Raw genomic sequence first — 15,731 nt, 5'->3', positions numbered from 1 at the left:
GTTTATTTAGGCTGAATGCTCTCACTTGACTCAGAAGGTCCTGCTTCTGCAGATACGCAATGCGCGTGCAAAGCTTCACTGATGCCAGGAGACCCAGAAAGGGCTGTGTGAGTTGAGTACATGCCTAAGGGTCAGGAAGAGCAGGGCTCGCATTCATCCAGTGCTTTTTGTTTTGTTTTTTTTTTTTTTTTTAAAGGAAGTTGTAACTGTACTGCACACACACACTTGTGGAAAAAAGTCACTTTCCCTGCTCCAAGGCAGGTGCTTAAGTTTAAGCACATGGGTGGCCCCATTAATCCTAACGGTGGTCCTCAAGTATGGGAAGCACATGGTTAATTGCTTTGCAGGACCAGGATCTACACGGTCTCCCCGAGGCGTTTTTCCCCAACTGTAGCACATGCCATGAAGGTCTTGCAGCCCATGGTGTTAAGGTCCAAATAATAATTGCAATAATAAGGAAGAAGTGCATATAAAAATGTTGTGAATGTATTTGCCAGGGCAGTGGGATTATTCCTTATCCTGGGCCTTTTTGTTTGCTTTTCAGTTGCTGCGATCATGGCTGTGGGTGGGCTTCTTCTCTGCGTGCTGTTGCCTATCCGAGCCTAACATGGTCAGTGTTCCCACCCGTGCTGGCTCCTATTTCGTGTCCTCCCTCCATGTTTTCTGTGCACAGTCTGCCTCTCCCTCCCTTTCTTGTATTGGCCTGGAAATCGCTTTCTCATCTGACCTCTGCACCCAGCTTGTCTATCTCAACAACTGGAAATAGCGTGACCTGAGTCAGAGTGTGGTCTCCAGGAAGAGCAGGGGTCCCAGGGGAAAAAAAGCCCTGATACATAATGCCGTGATCGATCCAGACACCGCAGCGGCAATGTCATGTGCCGTAATAAAACATCACATATGCTGGACGCTTCATCATATTCTGCTTCTTGTCCCCAAAGGGGGCTGGGGGAGGTAATTTGTCCCCAGAAAGGCGGCGAGGAGCAGGCAGGAGTGGAAAGGTATTTAGTGGCATGTAACCTGCATGTCAGTGAAACGAGCCGTGTGACATTGACATACGTGTCAATGTATGACATACACGGCAGCGACATGATGCTGTTTGCCAACGATATGCTCCAGCAGTGTTGGACATATCTCTGTGGGCATCGAGACCCGCGTGTCCGTGCTGCATGCTTCCCTGTTCTGCCACCATCTGGGCTGCCTCACCAGTTTCTGCCCTCGCTCCTAACTAATCAAAGGAAGGGTGATTTTAACTTCTGTTTGTTTGACTGGGTGCAAGTTGAGCTGCTTCCCGAAGGGAATGTGTTTTAGGTCTCTGAATTGGCTGTGATCTGTGCAGACAGAGATCTTCCTAAAGCCTCCTAGGAGACTCATGAGATCACCATCCCCATCAGAGAGCTGCCTGAGACTGTAGGAGCGCTGAGATGTTCCACGGGCGTTGTTGAACTGGGAAGGTTTTGCAGTGTAGCTGGCCGAGAGGTGTGAAACTCTTCTACTGTGTTTCCTGGGGGGGATGCTGAGGCTCTGCTGGGTCACGGTGCAGTCCCTGGATGCGGGGCACAGCAGCCACCAGGGTGGACTGGTTTTGGATCCCCTAGCGCAGTACGTTGGCTCTGACAGAGGCCTAAACCATGGAGGATTTTGCAGCTGCAAATCCCAAAGGCCCTAACGCAGAATGCTTTATTTTTTTCCCGTTGGAGTGCTTTTTAAGTGTTTTAAGTTTTTGTCAAGACTTTCGAGCGCTTAAGAGCAGCATTAGGAAGTACTGCTCGGCTCAAAGCGTTTGGCTGCGAGACATTCTTCTGGTAGATTTGTTTTTTCCTGCAAGCCACCGATTTGTCAACGATTGCGCTAAAAGAAAACCTCTTGGTGCTTCTTTTGTCTGTCGTGCCCGTGCTGCCACTGCCTGAGCAGTCCCTGGCTGTGAGTTACGCTTCAAATGTCCTCAGCAAGGACCCCAGCCAGAGAGGGGCAGCAATGGAAAATACTTCTCAGAGGAGACCAGGAATGGACTGGATGGCTACGAAGAAGAGAGACATATAGGGAAAATCTGGCTGACCTGGAAAACGCCCTCTGCAAGTTTCCTCCTAAGCCGTGGAGAGATGAATGTGGAAGCAAGCTGGGAGGGGGAAATGGGAAGAGTGACTTCAAGGCACGGGTGCTGTCGGCTGTGCTATGGGAAGGCACGACAACCTCTTCAGAAAGATTTATGGAGATCACTTCAGAGGGAGCTTCCTGCGAGAGGGGGAAACGGTTATCTTGTTTAAATTATTTTTAATTGTTCTGGTGGTGGTTTAGGAAGGCAGGGAGTCATTCAGTGTGAAGTCAGGGAAAGACTAAAGGCTAAAAATACCACCACTGGAATTGTGAAACTTCCTTTGTAAGGCATCCAAGTTAATCAGAGGTCAAAGGCATGGTGTAGAGGGAGACAGCAGTGGCTGGGAAAGCAACTGAGAAGACAGTGAGCCTGCAGCCCTTAGGAAGGGAACCTGCCCTGGTTCCTCTCAGGCCAGTTGTCTGGTCTGTCTATGAACTGAGACAAAGGTCTTAGCTTGTCACCTCAGGACCTTTTACTGCTCTTTTGATCCCGTTCTCCAAATTATAGGACTTTGAGAGTAGATGGAGGAGTTGAACGAGTCAGGTTCCCAGCCTACATGGGTTGCTCCAGGTGAAAGTTCCATCTGGTGCAATGGAAGTAACTCATAGACATCAAAAAAGCAGAAGGAAAGTGAACAGAAAAATGGGAAACAACTTCCAGTATAAAAGCTGTTTGTTTTACATCAGTCCTTTGAGTATTCCATGGTTTTGTGATACTGAATGTACTCTAGGACTGCAAGCAGCAAAGGTGAATGCTGAACGTCGACCAACGTCACTAGAGGTAGACTTTTGCCACTGGCTCTCAGGATCAGTGTTGTTTATCCAGGATAAAACTATTTTCTGGACAAGTTATTGTCTGCACACATGAACTGAGGCGACAGGATCTTGGCTAGATGGACGGCTCTGTGTTTGTTTGTTCCTCTGGGTGGAACGCAGTCCTGCGCTGTAACACGTATGCAGCCTTATTGCCTTAACATCTTGGAATAAACAATCTGAAATGAGCACTTACCCCTTGCAAACAACAGCCTTGCAGTTCTTGCAAACCTCCTGTAAAACGGCAGCTCGAGGTGGGTCGGATGCATTCCTCAAAGTTGATTTCTTGTAAAAGATGTGCTTTTGAGTGAAAGTCTCACCCCTGAAAAGCAAGTTGCGTTTTGGCTCTGTTTCAGAGAAGCACACAGTTCATTATCTCCTATTTGAGAGATTAAATACATCTCTAAACCTCTGCAGGGCTGGGATGGGAGATTGCATGCTGCTTCAGGGCACGAGCCTTTCGATGGTGCTGACCACACCTAGCAAGGTGAGGTCCCTTTCCTCATCGGGGATGTCTAAATGCTGTCCCCGTGTGCATTTCCAGCAACGTTTTCCGACTGTGTGCGGAAATGCTTTGGCCTGTGCCTAGAAAAAAAGTATGTAAAAACTCTCCCACATCACTGCCTAGGGCTTGGATGTCCAAGGTGCAGCTTCACAGTCCCCTGACTGTGTCCTGTCTGGGTTGTGACCAGAGCGGTGGCCCCACCTAGGGAGATGGAAACTCCTTCCCTTGGGCATTCTGTGGTTTTTGGGAATGCCTTGGGTGGCCGAGGGGCCACACAACACCCAGCAAGGGCACTCCGAACCACAGGGTCATACACAAAGCATCTCCATCGGTCCAGGGAGAGCGAGCATCTTCCTGCCTTGTTTCTTGAAGGTCTTTTTCTCCATGAATTGGCTTCTGCCATGAGAGACAGTGGGCATTGGTTTCCCAGCCGGATTCTTCATCTTTCTACCTGTCCGTTTTATATTTCATAAACCTATATAGGGATCATTTTACAACTTCACTTTTATAATCTGCCCCGTAAATATTTTATGAGCTGCCTGCCAATCTGCAAGTAGTTTTTAAATAAGACATGATGCCTTAAGAATATTTAAAGTCTCGCTTTTTTTTTTTTTTTTTCCCTCTGATACTTCTATTGAAAAACACCGAGCTGTGCAAGGAAGACATCTGCTTTCTAGATACAGAAACTGGGACAAATCTGCAACAGGAATAAATGAGTTGAGATTCAGGTGTGCTGCTGAATTGTGTTAACTCTTTGGCTGAGTGTCTCCAGCTCAAGGGGGGAGACGAAGTGAGCGTCAGGATCTTTATGCTTTTGCTGTACGTGAGATAGAAAAGATATAGGAAATCTATGGTTCATACAATGACAGTGAACTAGAGAGTGAGTCTTCCATCAGGAGGCTTTTGACTCACAGCTTTTCCAATACTTATTAATAGCAAGTGACCACGCAGAAGTGGATTATTTCACAAACAAGTGGGAGCTTTTTCTTCCGCCAAAGTATATTGCAAAGCCACAATATTTAGATACGATTACCTGGCCAGTGGGATTCACGTATTGAATCAGGACTGTTAACCTGAAATGGCAGATTTTTGTGGTATTTAGTCGAGGAAGAAAAGAGGAAAAAACCTGCTTGTGTGTGTTATTTAAAGCATCTGAAGGTCAAGAAGGGAAGAAGTGTGGTTTAGCCCCCGTCAGTGTGTACATGGCTTGTTTCTGTGGGTAGTTTAAGACAGCGAGCGTGCAGAGGGCACGGGCAGGTTTCACAGCAACTTCTGTTAGTGACGCCCAACTGTTGCTTGACAGTCGCAGTCCACTAGCTGCAACTGCACTTTGGCACGTCTTGTGGAGGCTTGTTTTAACAATGCTTTGGGGGTCCCAGAGCCTGATCTCATGTGCTAATGTGATGAGCTGCTGTACGTGTTAACTCAGCTTGAAGAGAGGAGGACAGCCAGAGCCAACTGGTTTGCATTGGCCCTTTGAGTGTGCCCTGGGCAGTAAAATGTGGAGCGTTGCGCATCAAGGTGTGTTTGCATCACTGGATGCAAGCGATGGCATTTTCACTGAATTTTCACTGAATTTTTAGAGTTGGAAGGGACCATAGAGATCATCTAGTCCAACTCCCCTGCCGAAGCAGGATTGCCCAGAGCATGTCAGAGCATGTTACTCAGGACTGCATCCAGGCGGGTCTTGAAAATCTCCAGAGAAGGAGACTCCACCACCTCCCTGGGCAGCCTGTTCCAGGGCTCTGGCACCCTCACCCTAAAGAAGTTTCTTCTCATATTTGAGTGGAACCTCCTATGTTCCAGCTTGTGCCCGTTGCCCCTCATCCTGTCACTGGCAACCACTGAAAAGAGTCTGGCTCCCTCCTCCTTCAGCCCACCCTTTAGATACTTATAAGCATTGATAAGGTCTCCCCTCAGCCTTCTCTTCTCCAGGCTAAAGAGTCCCAGCTCTCTCAGCCTTTCTTCATAAGGGAGATGCTCCAATCCTTGAATCATCCTCATTGCCCTCGTTGCATGTTCCCTGTTTCTCTTTCCTCCCTCTTCATGGTCAAAGAATCAAGAGGTGTGGGTAGTAAAAAGGATAATGTTAGAAAAGCTTTTTTTATAGGTGAAGGACTCCAAACCTGAGGAAGAGATGAGGGCATTTGCTCTGAAAGGCAAACAGAAGAAATCTTGTATATGTGCATTTGGTAGAAGGATGAATTGAAATGTTTGTGTATTTTCAAGAGGAAAATTGACTTCTATGCCTCAATTCAGAAAATCACTTCTGCAGAAAACTGATGTAACTTTTGGCAACTTGCAGCAGAAAAAGTTGGGGTTGACAGAAGTGGGAATTGATGCTGATACTCCTATCTCTAGTTCATATACTTAAAGAGGGAGGCAATATGATGAAGAAGGAGAAGAATCCATTTTCACCCAGGGATTGTGAACACTAAAACACACTTTGAAATGACTCTTACTCCCAAGGTCTCCACGTACACCTAGAGCTTAGTGTTTGGGTTAATTAGGGAGGACCCCATCTCAGGAAATGGCTCTGCTGCTGCTAGAGCAAGGCGATGAGCGTCAACATGCAGATAACTGAGCCGTGTCTCAGGGCACCTCATTGCTGCTGTCACGGGGTTTACCTTCAGAGCATGATGATCTCAGCTTGGTCGCTGCTGCTGAAAACGCACCCTGCATGGGTAGTCTGGCTGTTTATCAAGTGTGACCTGTTTATCTTCCTGCCTGTGCCACCAGACTGCTGGTCAGCCTTCCCCCTTGTCTTCTGCACCTTGTCTCTATCCATTCCCCTGTGCTTGCACAACCTTTGCAGTCTCTTTTCTCTTCCTCTCCCCTTGGCACAGGTCTCCCCTTCTCCCCAAGGTAAGCTTGCATGCCTGCTGCCCTTCCCCAGAGTGACCCCGGGAGCTCACGTTGCTTTTCCCCTGCTCGACCCTCTGGTGTCCAGCTCTGCTGGGGCCAGCTCAGCAGCAGTGTGTGCGTCTCATCGTACTGGGGATTTTGTTTGTAATCGTGATCGTTTCGCAAATCCAGTGCCAAAATCCTATAGCCACGAGGCTGCTTGGCCCTTTGCACCAGGCAGACAGCAGTTCCCTGTAATAGGACTTCATGCTGAGGGCATGTTTCATACAGATGCCTATTACTGCCTCCTCCTAATTGCAGTTTTGTTTCTGCTAATCATATGCTCCTCCTTGCTGTGAGTGATGCTGGAGTTCTCACATCTCCCCTATCTCAAAAATCATGGGCAATAGAAGAGAAGACTCCAAGTTTCTCAGGCCTCCTTGGTAACCTGGGGCTTTCTTAGAGGTGTGCCAGCTAGTGATCCCATTGTGTGCTGCCTGGCGTGCAGGTGTCCGTTGCAGGTTTTTCACTCTACCAAGCGGTGTTTCCCTGTCTCACATCCATCCGGTTTGCTTTAGGGATGATCCAGTTCCTGTACCCAGCTGTCGTATCAGGGTCTTGGAAAGACTGGCATATATATGTGCGTCATACATACCTTATCCCGTATTTTCCAATGTGTATATAGCGGTTCCTTGCCTGTGCAGTTACCCTGTAGCTTCCTAAGGGATTGTCTAAGTGAGGCACGTCTTAGAGATGCCACCAAAGCAGCCAGATCATGCTAATACAGTAACTTGGCCTAGAGAACCAGCAAGAAGAGTGAGGGAAGAGCAGCCAAAGATTAATAGGAGAGTGCCCTCGAGGAGACGCGATTCACATATGGCTGTGGTTGCAACTCCATGGTGGGATTCAGCAGCATCCTTGCTCTGCCCGATGCTAATATGGGAGCAAGACAGGTCAGGAAGTAACTCTGTGCCTTCTTCCATCTTTATTGCTGCTGGGCAGAGGGGATTGCATAAATGGTAGCTCCCCTGGATAAAGACAGGAGATGTGCAGGAAACCCCATCAGAGCCAGGAACACATAGAAGACCCTTGAAGGCAGTGAGGCAACAGGTTTTGAGGTTTTTTAACCCATCATTTTGCACGTGTCTAAGGTGTTAATGTTTCCACAAGGCTGTTTTCCAAAGTGTCAAAATTTAAAGTTGTGCAAATGCCCAGTGGATGAAGGGGAGCATGCAATACATACAACACAGTGCAAAAGCTCTACGCTCCATGAGATTTTGCTTCTGCGATTCTAATGTTTCATCCCATTCCCCTTCCATCGTCCTTCCTGTTCTTGATTTTTCTATTTCTTCTTCTTCTTAAGAATAGCTAAATTACGTGTATGGTAGCGTGGAGTTTTTCAGAAGCATCTGTGGGATTTGGAAGCACAAGTCCAATTCAAAATTAGTGGGCCTTGGGCCCTGAATCCCGTTAGGGAAATTGCAAGTAGTTTGATGAGCTAAAACTGGGACAGCAGCAATACAGCCACGAGAGAGGTTGGATTCGCCGCTGCTCTGCTTCGTGTGATTTGAAGTAAAGAACAGGGTTCTGCCATACCAGAGACAAAAACACTCTTCTGTTTGTTTTTTTCCAGGCGATGTGGCTATAGCAAGGCTAAACAAGATCCAGAAGAAGAAAAGATGCATTTTCATAATGGCCACAGTGAGTAAAGATCGAACATGTATATACGTGGTTTTGGCTCTCTGGAGTAATGAGAAATACAAGTGAGAGGGTTTTAAAAAAAAAATAAATAAAAAATCTGGTTTTGCTGGTCATTCACAGAAGAATTCAGTTTGTTCTGTTATTCAGTGAGTCCCCACCTGCCCCTGCTCCAAGCCCCATGGAGAACTGAACATTTCAACAGTCCTTATATATGCCCAGCTATTCACACCTGTACGTTTGCAGCAGATCTCTAGCAAGCCATTTTGTTCTGTTCCTCTGTCTTCGCTGTGTGACCCAAGATGCTATTAATTTTGCTTGGCTGGCATGTAACAACTCTACATTCTTGTGGTCTGGACGGTCAGTCCAGAATATGTGTTGGAAACCCTTGCTCCCCCCAGCCAGCCGTGATGACCAATCCCACAGCTACTCTTTGCCTTGGATGCCTCCACAGAGATGTGAGGATTAACACCTACTCCTTGCTCCTAGGAAGCTTTCAGAAATTCTGTGTTAATGCCCTTATATACATAAAAAACCTCTGCAGTGATGCCAGTAAGTACATCTCATGGTTACTCTCAGTCCTTCCGTACATCCAAAGCCAGTATTTGGAAAGCCTTCCTTCGTGGGAAAGCCTTCAAGTGATGTGGGATCTGTAGATGTGTAACAGCGAGGTGCCTTTTGGGGTGGAAAAGGCAAAAGCATCTTGAGTGAAAGTCAAATTTCCATTAGTGCTATGTAATGAAGGCAGCAGGAAGAAAATCAATTAAGAGCCATAGTGTAACGTAGCTGTCTTATTAGACTGATGAGCTCTTTTTCATGCGAGTGGCCTTAATGATTGTCAAAACAAACTTATAATATGGATAATGAAAATACTTTTCCCCCTCTCAAGTCCTGAAGAAAAAGCCTGCTATTGATTTTGTTTATACTGGTACAACCCACAGGCTTTGTACTGCAAATATTCTCTTCCTTTAAATCTCAGTAACTCCATCTGAAATAATGTGGCCGATTGAATAGCTAATATGTGACTGGTGGGGCATAATTTATTGCAGCTCTCCATCAACCCTCATCCATCCAACTTGCTTTGCAAATCATTCCCTTAACATTTTGCTTTTTGTACTTTTCCTCTTGGCGTACCAATTCCAGATCCAGAAAGGGATCCCTTTGCACTAGACCTTGGACCAGCCCATTATTCTGCACCGAGAGGGATTTTTAGCTCTGCATCGTTCCAGCTGAGCACTACCGTGTACTTTCCTAAACACGACGAAGTTGCACATGTCGCATATAAGCTAAATGTCATTTTTCAAGGTTGCTATTCATTTTTCCTGTAGAAATAGGTTTCCCTGCAGCAATGTTTTCCAGGAAAGCAGAGCGCAAGGGACAGGAGTGGGTATTGCCCTTTGTCTGTCACGCCGTGTGCTGGTAATGCTCTTAATTTGTGTTTGCAGTTAAGCTGCCTGGAGTCAGGACCTACATTGACCCCCACACCTACGAGGACCCTAATCAAGCCGTCCACGAGTTTGCTAAGGAAATTGAAGCTTCGTGCATAACCATTGAAAGAGTTATTGGAGCTGGTATGGAAATGTATTTCATGACCCTCAGCAGCGTGGAGGGTCTTAAGACTTTCTTAACACGAGACATCTGGGAAGGGCCGTGAAATATTTGTGCTGTTAGGTACGCTGCAAATGATGGGGAGCATGTTCCAGCTGAAGTACGGGACAAACCTGGCATTGTCTGTGGTTTTGAAATTCAGGGACTGAATTGAAAATGGCAGAAAATGGTCACGTTTGGACCAAACTGTGTTATTTTGACAGATGCTAAGGGGAACAAGCCACTGAATTTTCAGATTCTTTTCGCCATTTTAACCTCTTTGTCCTCCCCCATTAAGGTCAGTCTTGAAGCAAAAATTAAGAATAAGAAGTCATCTGGGAGAGAAAAAAAGCACAAATCAAAATCCAAAACTTTGAACTTCCTTGGTTAAAAGAAGAAACTCCCATTTTCTTTCCAGTTAAGCTGTTTGTTTGGATTTGCGTCCAACTTTAGGAGTATTTTCTATCCTCTGAAATTGGGGTTTTGGAGATAATCTCGCCAGAAAAAAGGAAAAAAAAAATGCATTTGGATTACTTTTTTAAAAAGGTGGCCATAAAATTGGAAAGGGTAGTCTATATATAAAAATATATGTTGCTATGAAAGGCTAACCGCATTCCATCTATTTAGCTTACCAAAGGAAGGTTAAGAAGCAAGTGCTTGTGTTTTACAATTGTCTACACAGGGCGATAACACAGGATGTGACAGGACTCTTTCATCTAGTAGACAAAAACATGGAATGAGGAAAAACCCCGATGAAATATAGAGCATAGCTCTTTAAATATAGGAAAATTACATTTTTCTTCTCAGTTTGCTTGTGCTTATGAATTACTTGGCTTATGGTACGCCGGCTATTTGAGATGGTGATCACTATGGTGTTCAGCTTTCCACATCCATGAATGCAGGACAGCCCTACGTGCTTTTGATCAGCTATCTATAGGGGCTTGGCTGCATACCATAGATGGATACACACATGCATTCCTGGAATGTGCTGTAATCCCTTTCTCTCTGATTTTTGCCTGAAGGTGAATTTGGGGAAGTCTGCAGTGGGCGGCTGAAGCTGCAGGGAAAGCGCGAGCTTCCAGTGGCTATCAAAACCCTGAAGGTGGGCTACACGGAGAAACAGAGGCGAGATTTCTTGGGAGAAGCAAGCATCATGGGGCAGTTTGACCACCCCAACATCATCCACCTGGAAGGCGTCGTCACAAAAAGTAGGTACAAATTGCTGTGGACTGCTGTCCTTGAACCCTCGCTGATGGGAGAGTTGGTTAGGGGAGGAAGACTTGGATAACTCATGTTTTGACTGTGCCTTTCATAATTGCTCAAAAACCAGTGAACTCCCTTTGCCCAAAATGTCACACTTTATAGGTCCAGCAAGGAACGGGTTCCCCAACATTGTAAAGGGGGTTTATGCCTGAAGGATTTTGGCGTTCTTTCAGCTAGAATGGATAGATAGTGGCTAAAATGATAAAAAACGTTAACTCCCTCTGCAACCCTTGCCTCACCTAGGCGTAATATGCATGGGCTAAGAGAAAACACCTCTTCAAAGGTCCAAAATTAAATGAGACAGAAATAGGAGATGGTATGTCTGGCCAGCCTCAGGCAGCGAGTGGGTGATGGAGACGGCAGTAAGCCAGGGATGTCTGAACGCTAGTGGAGTGTGCTGCCTGACTTCTGCCTTGCAAGTAGTTCAGCAGCACCTACCACCTGCAAAATGCATGAGCATTTTTGAGCTCGGTGATGCCAAACCACCCGCTAAGTTTTTTCGAGCAGGCTCGCTTCTTATTCCTGCCTTTATTTGTTTACTTTTGAAACCACATGAGCCCCAGGGTGAGCACAGACGTGCCAAGAAATGTGAAGTGATTTCTCTGGCAGGAAAACGGGGAGGATTTTGCTACCAAGAGTCTTAAAAAAAAAAAACAAACCCAAAAACCCACAACCCCTGATGATTTCCAGCCATCATATTTTGAGAAACCACTGAAGCAGAGCCCACAGGAGGGTGGTGCTGAGCCTTGTGATTACTCACATGGGATGTGAGCAAAGAGAGAAGTTACCAGAAGTATTGTTTTCCATAAGCAAGGAAGAAAAATGGGAGTGTAGCTGAAGACAACAGGACTGTGTAAAACCACAATTAAGGCAAGCTTCCTCTGGGATCTGCTCATGATGTGGTGTTGGGGGATATGGTGTAGGGGAGAACTTTGTAGAGTAGGGTTGATGGTTGGATTCGATGATCCCAAGGGTCTTTTCCAACTTGAGTGATTCTATGATTCTATGATGCCTGCGGTAGTAGTTGACCCTGGTGCTGGCATATAGATTAAGGGATGGGTTGAGGGCTTGAGGAAAATGTGAAATGGCTGGCACAACATCCCAGCACAGGAGTTACTGAGGTCTGACTACTTAGTTAGCAAAATAACCTTTCATAACTTTCCCAGCCCAGTTCTTCTCCAAATTACTGTATACACTAAAGATAAGGGCAGAGGAAGGGACAAATATGCCCACCCCAACCCTCTCCGGCTGTTGATGCCATGCCGAGGCTGTGGGGAAGGTGCAGAAGTGTTGTTACTCTTCCATTTTAAAAGCTTGGAGGTTCTACAATATTTCCATCAAGAATTTTGGTTTTTTGTTGTTGAAAACAACTACTCCTTTATTTTCAAGATGGGTTTTAAGTGTTCCAGGAAGTTTTTGGTAGCTGAAGAAGCACCAGCCTCACTAGTGTGAATGGCTGTCTCCCCTCGTGTCTTCATGACTGGTAATGTCAGAGCTTAGCTACTGCCATTCAAATGCCGGCATCTGGGGCCATGTGGTTGCTGTCAGTACCATTTGTCATTCATCAGAGGCAGCATCTCTAAAATTAGTTCTTTTTCAGAGGTGGAATACAGAAAGTACGGAGGCACTAGCTGTTCGTCCTGTTTGTATCCTTACAACCTTCCATTTTGCAATCAACAGCTTTTTCTTGCATTTTTCCTTGAAATTACATTTCCTAAAACTTTAAAGAAAAAAAAAAACAAGGTAGGTTTCTCCCCAAAAATTAAATAAATATAAAAATCCCTCGGGGTCACCTTTATTAGCCCTTAATACATAAAAGCTCCCATTTCTAGCCCTGCAGGGTTGTGGGATATTGGGCATGAAGTGAGCAACAATTACACATCCAGAAAAACTGCTGCTGACATGGGCTTAAGTCTTTCTGGCTGCTGTGGCCACAGGGGATGGGGTAGGAATCCCACCTTTGGAGAGGATATGCCTCCCTAGCGAGCTGCCTTTTATATAAAGTGGCTCTCTGCTCCAAAGGCCGTGGAAATGCTGGGAGCTTTGCTTCTAAATTGGATGTGGAGCAACTGGATTTTGGAGGCAGGGGATTGCGTACACCCTGAGCTCCTCATTAGCTCAGTAAGTGCTTGTTTACCACACTCAAAATTTTTTCCATCGGGCATCTAGAGCATCTTCCAAGCTTTTTTCTTTTCTTTTAAATGGACCAAAACCAACCTTTGTGAATCCCAAATTATGCTGCTATCTCAAAGTATTGCTTAACTTCTTTTTTCCATCTGTGTTTTAGTCATTGGCCTATCGTAGATTCAGATCTTTAGGGTAAAATGTCTTTGCTGCATCTTGATTTACTTTGGAAGTAAATTAAGTTAAATTGAATTAGGCCATTTTTAATTCTGAATGAGAACATCCGCACAGGGGCCTAATATCATTAACTAATCTAGTTCAAACGCACACCTTAGTTAATTTGGATTAATCGTCTTTATTGTCCCTATGCACCCAAGCCCTTAGCTATTTCTGCTTTACAAAGGTAATGACGGTCCTGTTTTCATTCCTGTCCCGTTTGGTTGCACTGATGGTGTGCACGTTGCATTAGCACATGGATAGGAATGACATTTACACACATTTTATGGCACTGTAACACCAGCGGGAGGGAGCCCTGCTGACATGGAGAATCAGCCCAGTGCTGTAGAAGGGTCGATGTTTACTTTTAATGTACTTTGTTGAAAGTTACTCTATTTGTGTCTTTATTTCCATGCTCTTGGATCTGGGTCTAATTTATTCCGTGATTACTGTCAACCTGCAGCAGTCAGATAATGAAACATAAGTGCCAGAAATCTTACTTTCTTTTCTCTGATGGCAACCAAAGGCGGGAGTCTGAAGGAGGTCCCCCAGGGTGGTGGCTTAACGAGACGCCAGTCTTGCTGCAACGCTTCCTTGAAGTGTCAGAGATGAGGGACCCCATGCTACAGTCAGGAGTTTAGTGCTTAAAAACAAAAGATTTTTGTAAAATGTGGTTATACCCTGGATTTTCCTTCCCTGCATAGCCACTGACGTGTTTGCCAACCTATAGCAATGTAAACTGAGATCTCTCCTCCCTCCTGCACGCAGCCCGTGTTGTGTGTACGCAGACAGCTGGCATCCTTGAAGATAGGGCCCGTTATTTTTTTGGGGACTCAATGCTATTTTTCATGGCCTCGAGGTGCATTTCTCATATCAAAACCAATACTTCTGGCAATCTTCAAGCTCAGGCAGTAGCTGTGATACTAACTTAATAGAACCGGGGCAGCGCTGGTCCCTCGCGCTGCAAAGGTAGTATCTGCACAACGAGTGTTTTGATTGACAAGTTCACAATTACTTTTATTGCGTAGATAATTAAGCACTAAATTAGGCAAATAGTTAAGGTAATGGGAAAGTGGGAAGATTAAGACCAATCTAAATAGTAGAACATGTGCCGATTTTTAGGAGCATTTACCTTCATGCACATGTTATGACACGCGGCAGCTCTCGTTGATCATTTCTATGAAAGACATTTATAATGCACTTTACAAATAATTGACAGCGCCTCTTTTGTCTGTGCTTCATGCTAGCTAATGGAAATTGATTTAAATAAAAAATAATTTACATGTTCTTATAAGATTTCATTGAATTTACAAGGGCTGGAGCACACCACATTAATTATTGCTATGTCATTGTGGCAAGCTAGCGAGAAATTAGATATAAAAACTGAGCAAAACCTATGTATAATTACCATTAAAATGACTCGGGCATGAAAGTTAATCAAATGGATTTGGAAAAACATTATTATTCCTGTCAACAATAGGAGACCAGGTCTTTTGTTAAGAACTTTTATTTTGATTTCCACTGGCACTCATTCCATACTTAACTCGCTTTTGTTCTGCAGAATAAATACTCCTTTTCTTACTTCCAGATGTGTTTACAAGGGTAGTCATGTGGGATTACTTGAATTACATGGGATGTAATCCCATCCTTTCCTGTCTTGGTGTTGGTGGCTATCAAGCTCAGATAGATACTTCAGATCATCCTGGTTGCTCCTTTTGAGCTCCTGTTGTTGCTTTAGTGTGCTGAAGCTATGAGGAAGAGTCCAAAGAGGTCACTGTGTACAATTTGGCCTCTGCAAGCTTCCAGCTTCTTCATGGAGATGAGGAGAAGGTTGTGCATAGGTTGCCTGGATTCAGCTTGTGACCTCTTCTTCAAACATCTAAACTCTCTAGGGCTTGGTACCCCACCCATAATACAGGATTACTTTTTCATCTCCTCCTCCTCGATTCCCCTATTTCTACATATATTCTGGTAAAAACTATTGTCATCCTGCTGGGACAGCAGTGTCTCAGTGTTACATTATGAAAAGACTTTATTATTATTATTACTATTATTATTGGTACTCAATGGCTTGAAGTCCAGATGGAGAGCAGTGATAAGTGGTGTCCCTCAAGGGTCCGTGCTGGGACCGGTACTGTTTAACATTTTTATCAACGACATAGACAGAGGGATTGAGAGCACCATCAGCAAGTTTGCAGATGACACCAAGCTGTGTGGTGTTGTCGATACACCAGAGGGACGGGATGTCATTCAGAGGGACCTGGACAGGCTGGAGAGGTGGGCCCAGTTGAACCTCATGAGGTTCAACAAAAGCAAGTGCAGGATTCTGCACCTGGGAAGAAACAATCCTCGGTATAAATACAGCCTGGGGGATGAGGTATTAGAAAGCAGCCCTGAGGAAAGGGACTTGGGGGTGCTGCTGGACGAGAAGCTGGACATGAGCAGGCAATGTGCACTTGCAGCCCAGAAGGCCAACCACATCCTGGGCTGCATCAAAAGAAGTGTTGCCAGCAGATCCAGAGAGGGGATTCTGCCACTTTGCTCTGCTCTGGTGAGACCTCCCCTGGAGTACTGTGTGCAGGTCTGG

At 45.3% G+C, this 15,731-nt stretch overlaps 1 protein-coding gene across 9 annotated transcripts in view; it reads left to right on the top strand.

Moving 5' to 3' along the window:
• Window positions 1-15,731, top strand: part of EPHA5 (EPH receptor A5) — a 213,816-nt gene that overhangs the window by 174,837 nt on the left and 23,248 nt on the right. For 4 of the 9 annotated variants that reach the window (XM_074148363.1, XM_074148362.1, XM_074148364.1 and 1 more), the window contains 3 exons: window positions 7,890-7,957; window positions 9,400-9,525; window positions 10,564-10,749. In XM_074148363.1, coding sequence (XP_074004464.1) covers window positions 7,890-7,957; window positions 9,400-9,525; window positions 10,564-10,749 — 380 coding nt within the window. Of the gene's footprint in view, window positions 1-544; window positions 611-7,889; window positions 7,958-9,399; window positions 9,526-10,563; window positions 10,750-15,731 lie in introns of all 9 variants that reach the window. The other 5 variants (XM_074148361.1, XM_074148360.1, XM_074148359.1 and 2 more) reach the window with 2 other exon arrangements.

The sequence above is a fragment of the Numenius arquata genome, chromosome 5, assembly GCF_964106895.1.
Source record: "Numenius arquata chromosome 5, bNumArq3.hap1.1, whole genome shotgun sequence".
In the NCBI taxonomy this organism is placed as follows: Eukaryota; Metazoa; Chordata; class Aves; order Charadriiformes; family Scolopacidae; genus Numenius; species Numenius arquata.
Note: the sequence above shows the minus strand (reverse complement) of the source record. Positions and strands in the feature narration are given on the sequence as shown.